Raw genomic sequence first — 13,923 nt, forward strand, 5'->3', positions numbered from 1 at the left:
CACAGATACAGAGCAGGGCTACGCTGGGTTAGAGCACAGATACAGAGCAGGGATACGCTGGGTTAGAGCACAGATACAGAGCAGGGATACGCTGGGTTAGAGCACAGATACAGAGCAGGGATACACTGGGTTAGAGCACAGATACAGAGCAGGGATACGCTGGGTTAGAGCACAGATACAGAGCAGGGATACGCTGGGTTAAAGCACAGATACAGAGCAGGGATACACTGGGTTAGAGCACAGATACAGAGCAGGGATACGCTGGGTTAGAGCACAGATACAGAGCAGGGATACGCTGGGTTAAAGCACAGATACAGAGCAGGGATACGCTGGGTTAAAGCACAGATACAGAGCAGGGATACGCTGGGTTAAAGCACAGATACAGAGCAGGGATACGCTGGGTTAGAGCACAGATACAGAGCAGGGGTACGCTGGGTAAAAGTACAGATACAGAGCAGGGATACGCTCGGTTAGAGCACAGATACAGAGCAAGGATACGCTGGGTTAGAGCACAGATATAGAGCAGGGATACGCGGGGTTAGAGCACAGATACAGAGCAGGGATACGCTGGGTTAGAGCACAGATACAGAGCAGGGGTACGCTGGGTAAAAGTAAAGATACAGAGCAGGGATACGCTCGGTTAGAGCACAGGTACAGAGCAAGGATACGCTGGGTTAGAGCACAGATACAGAGCAGGGATACGCGGGGTTAGAGCACAGATACAGAGCAGGGATACGCTGGGTTAGAGCACAGATACAGAGCAGGGATACGCTGGGTTAAAGCAGATACAGAGCAGGGATACGCTGGGTTAGAGCACAGATACAGAGCAGGGATACGCTGGGATCGAGCACAGATGCAGAGCAGGGATACGTTGGGTTAGAGCACAGATACAGAGCAGGGATACGCTGGGATCGAGCACATATACAGAGCAGGGATACGCTGGGTTAGAGCACAGATACAGAGCAGGGATACGCTGGGATCGAGCACACATACAGAGCAGGGATACGCTGGGTTAGAGCACAGATACAGAGCAGGGATACGCTGGGATCGAGCACAGATACAGAGCAGGGATACGCTGGGATCGAGCACAGATACAGAGCAGGGCTACGCTGGGTTAGAGCACAGATACAGAGCAGGGATACGCTGGGTTAGAGCACAGATACAGAGCAGGGATACGCTGGGTTAGAGCACAGATACAGAGCAGGGATACACTGGGTTAGAGCACAGATACAGAGCAGGGATACGCTGGGTTAGAGCACAGATACAGAGCAGGGATACGCTGGGTTAAAGCACAGATACAGAGCAGGGATACGCTGGGTTAGAGCACAGATACAGAGCAGGGATACGCTGGGTTAGAGCACAGATACAGAGCAGGGATACGCTGGGTTAGAGCACAGATACAGAGCAGGGATACGCTGGGTAAGAGCACAGATACAGAGCAGGGATACGCTGGGTTAGAGCACAGATACAGAGCAGGGATACGCTGGGTTAAAGCAGATACAGTGCAGGGATACGCTGGGTTAGAGCACAGATACAGAGCAGGGATATGCTGGGTTAGAGCACAGATACAGAGCAGGGATACGCTGGGTTAGAGCACAGATACAGAGCAGGGATACGCTGGGTAAAAGTACAGATACAGAGCAGGGATACGCTGGGTTAGAGCACAGATACAGAGCAGGGATACACTGGGTTAGAGCACAGATACAGAGCAGGGATACGCTGGGTTAGAGCACAGATACAGAGCAGGGATACGCTGGGAATGAGCACAGATACAGAGCAGGGATACGCTGGGTTAGAGCACAGATACAGAGCAGGGATACGCTGGGTTAGAGCACAGATACAGAGCAGGGCTACGCTGGGTTAGAGCACAGATACAGAGCAGGGATATGTTGGGTTAGAGCACAGATACAGAGCGAGGATAGGCAGGGTTAAAGCACAGATACAGAGCAGGGATACGCTGGGTTAGAGCACAGATACAGAGCAGGGATACGTTGGGATTGAGCACATATACAGTGCAGGGATACGTTGGGTTAGAGCACAGATACAGAGCGGGGATAGGCAGGGTTAAAGCACAGATACAGAGCAGGGATACGCTGGGTTAGAGCACAGATACAGTGCAGGTATACGCTGGGTTAAAGCACAGATACAGAGCAGGGATACGTTGGGTTAGAGCACAGATACAGAGCAGGGATACGTTGGGTTAGAGCACAGATACAGAGCAGGGATAGGTTGGGTTAGAGCACAGATACAGAGCGGGGATAGGCAGGGTTAAAGCACAGATACAGAGCAGGGATACACTGGGTTAGAGCACAGATACAGAGCAGGGATACGCTGGGTTAGAGCACAGATACAGTGCAGGGATACGCTGGGTTAGAGCACAGATACAGAGCAGGGATACACTGGGTTAGAGCACAGATACAGAGCAGGGATACGCTGGGTTAGAGCACAGATACAGAGCAGGGATACGCTGGGTTAGAGCACAGATACAGTGCAGGGATACGCTGGGTTAAAGCAGATACAGAGCAGGGATACGCTGGGTTAGAGCACAGATACAGAGCAGGGCTACGCTGGGTTAGAGCACAGATACAGAGCAGGGATACGCTGGGTTAGAGCACAGATACAGAGCAGGGATACGCTGGGTTAGAGCACAGATACAGAGCAGGGATACACTGGGTTAGAGCACAGATACAGAGCAGGGATACGCTGGGTTAGAGCACAGATACAGAGCAGGGATACGCTGGGTTAAAGCACAGATACAGAGCAGGGATACGCTGGGTTAAAGCACAGATACAGAGCAGGGATACGCTGGGTTAAAGCACAGATACAGAGCAGGGATACGCTGGGTTAGAGCACAGATACAGAGCAGGGGTATGCTGGGTTAAAGCACAGATACAGAGCAGGGATACGCTGGGTTAGAGCACAGATACAGAGCAGGGATACGCTGGGTTAGAGCACAGATACAGAGCAGGGATACGCTGGGTTACAGCACAGATACAGAGCAGGGATACGCTGGGTAAGAGCACAGATACAGAGCAGGGATACGCTGGGTTAGAGCACAGATACAGAGCAGGGATACGCTGGGTTAAAGCAGATACAGTGCAGGGATACGCTGGGTTAGAGCACAGATACAGAGCAGGGATACGCTGGGTTAGAGCACAGATACAGAGCAGGGATACGCTGGGTTAGAGCACAGATACAGAGCAGGGATACGCTGGGTAAAAGTACAGATACAGAGCAGGGATACGCTGGGTTAGAGCACAGATACAGAGCAGGGATACGCTGGGTTAGAGCACAGATACAGAGCAGGGATACTCTGGGTTAGAGCACAGATACAGAGCAGGGATATGTTGGGTTAGAGCACAGATACAGAGCGGGGATAGGCAGGGTTAAAGCACAGATACAGAGCAGGGATACGCTGGGTTAGAGCACAGATACAGAGCAGGGATACATTGGGATTGAGCACATATACAGTGCAGGGATACGTTGGGTTAGAGCACAGATACAGAGCGGGGATAGGCAGGGTTAAAGCACAGATACAGAGCAGGGATACGCTGGGTTAGAGCACAGATACAGTGCAGGGATACGCTGGGTTAAAGCACAGATACAGAGCAGGGATACGTTGGGTTAGAGCACAGATACTGAGCAGGGATACGCTGGGTTAGAGCACAGATACAGAGCGGGGATACGCTGGGTTAGAGCACAGATACAGAGCAGGGATACGCTGGGTTAAAGCACAGACACAGAGCAGGGATACGCTGGGTTAGAGCACAGATACAGAGCAGGGATACGCTGGGTTAGAGCACAGATACAGAGCAGGGATACGCTGGGTTAGAGCACAGATACAGAGCAGGGATATGCTGGGTTAGAGCACAGATACAGAGCAGGGCTACGCTGGGTTAGAGCACAGATACAGAGCAGGGATACGCTGGGTTAAAGCACAGATACAGAGCAGGGATACGCTGGGTTAAAGCACAGAGACAGAGCAGGGATACGCTGGGTTAGAGCACAGATACAGTGCAGGGATAAGCTGGGTTAGAGCACAGATACAGAGCAGGGATATGCTGGGATTGAGCACAGATACAGAGCAGGGATACGCTGGGTTAAAGCACAGATACAGAGCAGGGATACGCTGGGATTGAGCACAGATACAGAGCAGGGATACGCTGGGTTAGAGCACAGATACAGAGCAGGGATACGCTGGGATTGAGCACAGATACAGTGCAGGGATACGCTGGGTTAGAGCACAGATACAGAGCAAGGATACGCTGGGTTAGAGCACAGGTACAGAGCAGGGATACGCTGGGTTAGAGCACAGATACAGAGCAGGGATACGCTGGGTTAGAGCACAGATACAGAGCAGGGATACGCTGGACTAGAGCACAGGTACAGAGCAGGGATACGCTGGGTTAGAGCACAGATACAGAGCAGGGATACGTTGGGTTAGAGCACAGATACAGAGCAGGGATACGCTGGGTTAGAGCACAGATACAGAGCAGGGATACGTTGGGGTTAGAGCACAGATACAGAGCAGGGATATGCTGGGTTAAAGCACGGATACAGAGCAGGGATACGCTGGGTTAGAGCACAGATACAGAGCAGGGATACGCTGGGTTAAAGCACAGATACAGAGCAGGGATACGCTGGGTTAGAGCACAGATACAGAGCAGGGATACGCTGGGTTAGAGCACAGATCCAGAGCAGGGATACGCTGGGTTAGAGCACAGATACAGAGCAGGGATACGCTGGGTTAGAGCACATACAGAGCAGGGATACGCTGGGTTAGAGCACAGATACAGAGCAGGGATACGCTGGGTTAGAGCACAGATACAGAGCAGGGATACGCTGGGTTAGAGCACAGATACAGTGCAGGGATATGCTGGGTTAAAGCACAGATACAGAGCAGGGATACGCTGGGTTAGAACACAGATACAGAGCAGGGATACGCTGGGTTAGAGCAAAGATACAGAGCAGGGATACGCTGGGTTAGAGCACAGATACAGAGCAGGGATAGGCTGGGTTAAAGCACAGATACAGAGCAGGGATACACTGGGTTAGAGCACAGATACAGAGCAGGGATACACTGGGTTAGAGCACAGAAACAGAGCAGGGATACACTGGGTTAGAGTACATACAGTGCAGGGACACGATGGGTTAGAGCACAGATACAGAGCAGGGATACGCTGGGTTAGAGCACAGATACAGAGCAGGGATACGCTGGGTTAGAGCACAGATACAGAGCAGGGATACGCTGGGTTAGAGCACAGATACAGAGCAGGGATACGCTGGGTTAGAGCACAGATACAGAGCAGGGATACGCTGGGTTAGAGCACAGATACAGAGCAGGGATACGTTGGGTTATAGCACAGATACAGAACAGGGATACACTGGGTTAGAGCACAGATACACAGCAGGGAAACGCTGGGTTAGAGCACAGATACAGAGCAGGGATACGTTGGGTTAGAGCACAGATACAGAGCAGGGATACGTTGGGTTAGAGCACAGATACAGAGCAGGGATACGCTGGGTTAGAGCACAGATACAGAGCAGGGATACGCTGGGTTAAAGCACAGGTACAGAGCAGGGATACGCTGGGTTAGAGCACAGGTACAGAGCAGGGATATGCTCGGTTAGAGCACAGATACAGAGCAGGGATATGTTGGGTTAGAGCACAGATACAGAGCAGGGATACGCTGGGTTAGAGCACAGATACAGAGCAGGGATACACTGGGTTAAAGCACAGATACAGAGTAGGGTTACGCTGGGTTAGAGCACAGATACAGAGCAGGGACACGCTGGGTTAGAGCACAGATACAGAGCAGGGATACGCTGGGTTAGAGCACAGATACAGAGCAGGGATACGCTGGGTTAGAGCACAGATACAGAGCAGGGATACGCTGGGTTAGAGCACAGATACAGAGCAGGGATACGTTGGGTTAGAGCACAGATACAGAGCAGGGATACGCTGGGTAAGAGCACAGATACAGAGCAGGGATACGCTGGGATAAGCACAGATACAGAGCAGGGATACGCTGGGTTAGAGCACAGATACAGAGCAGGGATACGCTGGGTTAGAGCACAGATACAGAGCAGGGATACGCTGGGTTAGAGCACAGATACAGAGCAGGGATACGCTGGGTTAGAGCACAGATACAGAGCAGGGATACGCTGGGTTAGAGCACAGATACAGAGCAGGGATACGCTGGGTTAGAGATCAGATACAGTGCAGGGATACGTTGGGTTAGAGCACAGATACAGAGCAGGGATACGCTGGGATCGAGCACACATACAGAGCAGGGATACGTTGGGTTAGAGCACAGATACAGAGCAGGGATACGCTGGGATCGAGCACAGATACAGAGCAGGGATACGTTGGGGTTAGAGCACAGATACAGAGCAGGGATACGTTGGGTTAGAGCACAGATACAGAGCAGGGTTACGCTGGGTTAGAGCACAGATACAGAGCAGCGATACGCTGGGTTAGAGCACAGATACAGAGCAGGGATACGCTGGGTTAAAGCACAGATTCAGTGCAGGGATACGCTGGGTTAGAGCACAGATACAGAGCAGGGATACGCTGGGTTAGAGCACAGATACAGAGCAGGGATACGCTGGGTTAAAGCACAGATTCAGTGCAGGGATACGCTGGGTTAGAGCACAGATACAGAGCAGGGATACGCTGGGTTAGAGCACAGATACAGAGCAGGTCATACGCTGGGTTAGAGCACAGATACAGAGCAGGGATACGCTGGGTTAAAGCACAGATACAGTACTGATTCAATAACACATCACTGTGCGCTGCTTTTTACACAATCCCAATGGATCCAAACCCCTTCCCATTCACTCCCATTGTACACAATCTCAATGGACCCAAACCCTTTCCCATTCACTCCCAGTGTACACAATCCCAATGGACCCAAATCCCTTCCCATTCACTCCCATTGTACACAATCCCAATGGACCCAAACCTTTCCCATTTACCCCCACTGTACACAATCCAAATGGACCCAAACCCCTTCCCATTCACTCCCATTGTACACAATCCCAATGGACCCAAATCCTTTCCCATTCACTCCCATTGTGCACAATCCCAATGGACCCAAACCCCTTCCCATTCACTCCCATTGTACACAATCCCAATGGACTCAACTCCCTTCCCATTCAATCCCACTGTACACAATCCCAATGGACTCAAACCCCTTCCCATTCACTCCCACTGTACACAATCCCAATGGATCAAAGCCCTTCCCATTCACTCCCACTGTACACAATCCCAATGGATCCAAACCTCCTTCCCATTCACTTCCATTGTACACAATCCCAATGGACCCAAACCTCTTCCCATTCACTCCCATTGTACACAATCCCAATGGACCCAACCCCAATCCAATTGACTCCCATTGTACACAATCCCAATGGACCCAAACCCCATCCCATTGACTCCCATTGTACACAATCCCAGTGGACTCAAACCCCTTCCCATTCTACACAATCCCAATGGACCCAAACCCCTTCCCATTCACTCCCATTATACACAATCCCAATGGACCCAAATCCCATCCCATTGACTCCCATTGTACACAATCCCAATGGACCCAAACCCCATCCCATTGACTCCCATTATACACAATCCCAATGGACCCAAACCCCATCCCATTGACTCCCATTGTACACAATCCCAATGGACCCAAACCCCTTCCCATTCTACACAATCCCAATGGACCCAAACCCCATCCCATTCACTCCCATTGTACACATCACAATGGACCCAAACCCCTTCCCATTCACTCCCATTGTGCACAATCCCTATTGACCAAAATTAGCAGTTGGAGAGGACTTGAATCCATGACCTTCTGACCCAGCGAGGAGTCCGATACCCACTGAGCCATGGTATCTACCCCTGAGATTAGTGAACTCAGCACAGCCCAGCGATGGACTGGGAGAGCCTTGTGGTCTGTGAGGCCACACCGGGTGGTGCGTTTGCCCACAGAGGAACGGCCTTGAAATCCCCTTTCACTTGCATACTGACCAACGGCGATGGTGACGGGACGTTGAAATGGTGATGGGGGCGAGATCCCCTTCCCGTCCTTCATCAGCTTGTGTCCGTCCTTGTCGCTGGCTAGCTGAGTTCTGTTCTGTTGAAAAGCAGAGATTGAGAGAAGTGGCTATAGGGCAAGCAGATCCGCTTTGCGGATGGTCACAGACAGTGTATGTGAAATGGGAAACTGGGGATTACCGCTGACTAAACAGCAACAGGTTAGTATTAACTTTACAAAAGTAACAGCTGCTCTTTACCAAAAACCAGCAGGTGGGGCTTCCAGCGTGGGTTCCGCAGAGGATAATGGTGCTGCTGTTCAGCCTCTGTATCACAGTGATCACGTTCTTACAGAAGTCCTGCAAAAGGGGAGCAAGTGCTGAGCGTTAGCACAATGACCGACAGCCTCAATAAGAGCGCTTCACCTACCCTGCCAAAAAATGTTTTAGGATCTGAACAAGCCCCCTCCTCAGAGATCGAGCGCTCTTCCCCGGACACAAGGCCTCAGTCGGAGCAGGCTATCAGTTTAACCCAAAGCTCGTCAAGAGTCGTCTCACCTTTGCAGAGCTTTTCATGCTGAACTCGCACGGGGCTGCCTTGTGCGGTTGTTGAGAATGCATTCTTCAGATTGCATTGCCATTGTCAACCAAGGGCAGACTGGGACTCAGTTTAATGTCTCATCCAAAAGACAGCACCTTCCACAGTGCAGCACCCCCTCAATACTGCACTGGGAGTGCCAGCCTCCAGTTTGTGTTCGAGTCTCGGACATGGTGCTTGAGCCTATAACTTTCAGATCCAGAGGTGAGAGTGCTACCACCGACTCATGAAAAGAGTCCAAGGTAAAACATGATAAGGCCATAAGGAAGTGTTGAAATTCATTCCTGGAGAAATAGGTTACAAGAGTAAGGAGGTCATGTTAAATTTATATCGACCCTTGGTTAGACCACACTCGAGTACTGGGTGTAGTTGTGGTCTCGTCGAGGATCATCTCATGCCATGTAGCATGATCTAAGGCTGTTCACCATGTCCTGCCTGTACTTAATCTTACTGCCAGGCTGTTTGACCACTGCTGATCACCTTGTCATGTTATCATGATATAAAAAGGCACCAATCACTCATAAAGAATTGGGGATTCGCATTGTGGGTTCATTTATTTAGACTAGGTACGTATGAACAGATATGCATAGGTAGAAAGCTTGAAGACATTAGCAGCAGAGCTGGTGTGTGTGTGTGTGTGTGTGTGTGTCCTCTGCTCAAAAGCAAAAGTGAAACAAACTGGATTGCATGATGCACTTCCCTTCTAGTGATGCCATGCTGCTATCCTTAAAGGTGTGTTACAACACTGGTCTCTCTATTATAAAAAGGATATTGAATTACTTGGAGAAGGTACAGGAAAGATTTATAACAATAACACCACAATTGAGAGGGTGCGACTATCGGAAAGGATCGAGTCAGCTGGGGCTCTCTCTCAGGGAAGTACAGCAGACTGGAGGACACCTGATCGAGGTCTTTCAAATGATGAAGAGGCTCAATAGGGTGTAGTGGAGAAACCATTTCCACCTGTGGCTGAGTCCAGAACAAGGGGACATAAATATAAGATAGACGGAACAAAGAAAGAATTTAGGAGGAATTTCTTTACCACGAGAGTGATGAGAATGTGAGATGTGCTACCACAGGCTGTATTCAAGGGGAGACTTGATGCTTACCTGAGGGAGGATGGAATGGGCGGGTGAGGTAAGCAGAGGTAAGTGGAGTGGGAGGAGGTTTGTGTGGCGCATAAACACCAGCACAGAGCTGGTGGGCTGAATGGACTGTTTCTGGGCTTCTAATACTGTGTAATTCTAAATAGGATCGGCCAAACATCAAGTTAGAGCATCTGAATCACATGAACTATCACTGTGTCCACGGGATCAAACCTGGATCGCAGAGGTACAGGCCGGCAATGGTGGAATCAGCTGGAAGGGCTGAATGGGTCTCCTCCTGTAACTGTGGAACAGGCAGAACCCAGTGAATCAAACCAGATCCACTCCCACCAGACAAAATAACAGCATCACCATCTGCAGCCAGATTATCAGCTCAGTTCGTGTATTACTGATGTCTACAGCAGTGCTTTAGGGTGGGGCCAGATTCATTGAATAGACAGTGACCATGACTGGAATATACAGGGCGATGTAGCAGCAAGAGATTCTGAATGTTTAAATATCTAACATTCATTTACAGAGTGACGTTGCAGATTGAATCAATCACTCAGTCTTACCAGGTTCAGGGTTCCTTTGCTCTTACAGCTATCCTTTGTGTTATCATCCAGAGATAATGGAATCTGATTGAAAACATTTTTACATTAAATATTTCACTTGTAGCACATATTTTCTTTTAAATGCTATTCCCACATTCCCTGGTGTTGTACCCCTCTCCTCGCCTCCCTACCCCATTTCTCCTCCCGTCACTCAGCTCCCTCCCTCTCTGCTCCCTCCTCCCACCCCATTCCTCCTCTCCCCCAACCCCCTCCCGCTCCCCTTCTCTCCCTTCCCCTTCTGGGCTTTTCCTCCCCTCTCTTCTCCCCCTCCCTGTCTCCTCCCTCCACCCATCTCCCTTCCTCTTAGCCATTCCTCCTCTCCCCCCTCCCAACTCCATCCATTCCCATCCCAACACTACTTCCTATCTCTTGTCTTCCCGCCCCTCCCATTCCTTTCCCCACTCCTCCCTTCCATTCCCTTCCTCCACTCCACCCCTCCGTTCCCTGACCCTCATCTCCCCCCCCTCCCCTCTTCGATCCCCTCCTCCTCCTCCTCCTCCCCAGGCAATAGTTGAAAGCACTCAATACTGATCTCCCCTCCTCCTGGGAGACACCCTCCATCTTATTAGGCAAGACTCCCTCCTAAAGTTGGGTCTGAGACGGAGAGATATCCCCTCCCCAGCATGGATCAAGGGATTTCTATCTGCCACACTGAAGAAACCAGTTATCTTCAGCCACTCTACAGCCTCCAGTCAGCCAGTGTGGACCCTACTACACAAGTGCGCGGCCACCCATCGACCCTGACCCGACCTGACCTGACCACCCCACTCAGGTGCTGGGCAGAGAGAGGCAACAGCAGGAGGAGGGAGGGTCAGGCAAGTAGTACCAGTGTCTGAGAGACGTTGAATTCACTGAAGGTGAGGAGCAGCACACTGTCGGTGGCCCCAATGTAGAGCGAATTCGACCTCTGGTCGTGGAAATGAACTGTAAACTTCTGCGGAGGATCAAACTTCACCAGGGGCAGATCTGGATGGGTTGGGGGGGGGGTGGGGGGGAGGGAGAGAGAGAGAGAGAGAGAGAGAACAGCAATGAACCATAAACAGACAACCTGGCATCCACACCTCACTCAAAACCTCCCTCATTTGTACAAAAAAAAAAGGATCTATTCACAACCCAAAAAAAAAATCCCAGCAACTTTCCCCCCACCCCCCCCCAGAAATATCACAGGCACAAAGTCATTAAATTTAAAACCAGATCAACTCCCACCCACCCACCAGCCGGGGTGCAATGGTGTCGCATTGAGGACCAGAAATTGGTGCATTGCAGGCACAGCAAGATCCCAGGGCAGAAACCATTATTTTTAAGGAAAAATAAAAAAGCATATTCTGATAAGATAACATCCAGTTCACCAGCAGAGCCAAGGAGAATTGTGAATCGGATACAAACGCGCGTTTAGGGCTTTTCTTTATATATATATAAAAAAAAATAACCCCAGCCCAGCTCTAAATTCCGATTTTAAGGATGTACCTTTCAGTTTAAATTTCAGCCTCGGCGTCTTCTCCACCGCATCCAGGAGCAGGAGGTGAGCTAACGTCAAAAGCGCTACTTTCAGCATCTCTGAGCTCCTACCTCGGCTTGTCTGCACATGAAACTGGAAAGCACCGAGATCTCTCCTCCCTCTCTCCCACACACACCCTTTATCAGCGTGCCACTGCGTCTGGTGTTGCAGAAGGGCAGCCTGAAGACCCTGCTCAAGAGGCTGGGCTGTTGCCACATTTGCTCCTCTCTTTCTCTCTCTCTCTCTCTTGCCTGGGGTGGGGCAGGGGAGAGGTAGAGAGAGAGAGAAACCTGCCCCAGAGAGAGAGAGAGAGGTAGAGAGAGAGAGAGAGAGAAACCTGCCCCAGAGAGAAAGAGAGAGAGAGAGAGAGAAAGCTGCCCAATGCTCTTCCCTTATCAATAACTCAAACGCCTGGGAAACTGCCCTTTCCACTTCCAGCCCTCTAGCCCCTGGCTGATTGGAGAATGTTGCGTTTTATGTTGACATTATGTTCTGAGCTTTTTTTAAGTTACGCGATGTACTTACTCATGACCAGCTAAGGCCCTTTTTTTAGGCACTTGCCTCATTGGCTTTACCCTCGTCACCCACTCCTTGCGCCCACCTAGCTCCTCTGGCAGAGGCGAGATGGGTACCCCATGCAGGAGCCTCTGTCAGGGCCGGCCGTTGAGGGCTGGGTTACTTGGCGGTCAGCCCAGAACCCACTTTCCACCATTTTGTGGGTTTTCAGAAATGCCCTCTTGAAGGGCTGCAAGGTGGTCAGTCGTTGTATTGGGGGTTGGGTGGGTGGGTGGGTGCAGGAGAACCAACAGTTGACCCTGGCTTCCCTGCGTCAGGGTTTCCGCTCCCCATTATTGTCCGCTGAGGTCAGGACAGGGACAGGTGGGATGCCTGTCATGGTGGGATAGCCCACAGTCACTCACTTGACCGGACGTGAAGACCGGTCGCTTGCGAGTGGCATGTTGCCCCCACCCCTCCTCGTTACAGGTGGCAGCCCGGGCACTGTGAATTTTCACGTGTCCTTCACTCTCTGATGGCAGCTAAACGCGTCCACTCAATTCGAAACAGGGGTTACTACATTGGTCGGACCCCGCTTTTCCCCCCCCTCCCCAAACGCTGGTTCGGGTTTCTGAGGGATGCGGGGTGAGCTACACGTCACTGGATGGATCAGTGAATTGGGTCAGTCAATCTGTTGGCAGAGACCACTTCTCACCTACTCCTGTGCCCCCCACAAGGCCACTTCAGCCCACCCCACCTAGAGAAACAAAACTTGCTCTTCTACATTCACAACCTCAGAATGTCCTGAAGCACTTTGCAGCTGATGAAGGACTGTCTGAAGTGCTGTAATGTTACATTCTGGAGGGGGGTTAATTTAAACAGCCCTGATTTCTCCTCTGCCTACCCGTGCCCAAACAGAAAGGTGTTTTGATTTTTATTTCCCTCTTTGTAAGCAGTGGCGTATTTCCCAGCCCCTCAATTTTGGTGTGATCCAATTTTTATTAATAACCCCGCAGCAAACTCAAGGTGGTATGAATTCAAAGGGTTAGTTTATTTGCACACACTCACGCGCAGGAGGAGGGTAGCAATACTGCCTCCTTTTCACTCATACAGTAAAAGAGGGATAGAGAAAAGAAAGATTTAACAGGCAAAGACCACAGGGAAAAGAATTATTGTTTCACGTGAGTCCAGAGTCCAGAATCAAAGTCCAATGAGGTATCCTTCATGGAGGTCTGCAGGTTGAAAACTGATGCTGTATAATTCACTTTTCCAGTAGAGTTGACTTCACATGAGGAGATAGGCATACAGAGATGAATCAGTCTTGTAGGCGATGGTATAGAAGTTCCAGTAGAAACAGTGTAGAGGGGGTCTGGTATTCAATCTGTGCAGAGCCCCTCTTCTATGCTGCTACTTGTTGATGGTAAGATGGCAGACTGAGTTTTCAGTACAGTAAGGCAATATAACTGGTTCCACCAGGGGGAGGTTCATGTCACATGACTCCCACCTCTCCATTCGGTCTTTGACAAAGGGTATGTATCCCTTTGTGTGGGTCGCTGAGATTTTTAAATGTTCCGAACATTAAGATTTGACAGGAAGGTTGTG

The 13,923-nt window shown here is 50.6% G+C and overlaps 1 protein-coding gene across 1 annotated transcript in view; it reads right to left on the reverse strand.

The window, feature by feature from the left end:
• LOC144672212 (semaphorin-7A-like) overlaps positions 1-11,891 on the reverse strand; it is a 30,809-nt gene extending 18,918 nt beyond the window's left edge. The window contains exons 1-5 of the mRNA XM_078534030.1: positions 11,796-11,891; positions 11,155-11,294; positions 10,290-10,352; positions 8,293-8,391; positions 8,027-8,132 (exon numbers count right to left, since the gene is read on the reverse strand). Of these exons, the coding sequence (XP_078390156.1) occupies positions 8,027-8,132; positions 8,293-8,391; positions 10,290-10,352; positions 11,155-11,294; positions 11,796-11,883 (496 nt within the window). The 5' untranslated portion in view covers positions 11,884-11,891. The remainder of the gene's footprint in view (positions 1-8,026; positions 8,133-8,292; positions 8,392-10,289; positions 10,353-11,154; positions 11,295-11,795) is intronic.
• Between the last annotated feature and the right edge of the window lie 2,032 nt (positions 11,892-13,923).

Source organism: Cetorhinus maximus, chromosome 36 (assembly GCF_964194155.1).
Source record: "Cetorhinus maximus chromosome 36, sCetMax3.hap1.1, whole genome shotgun sequence".
Classification (NCBI taxonomy): domain Eukaryota; kingdom Metazoa; phylum Chordata; class Chondrichthyes; order Lamniformes; family Cetorhinidae; genus Cetorhinus; species Cetorhinus maximus.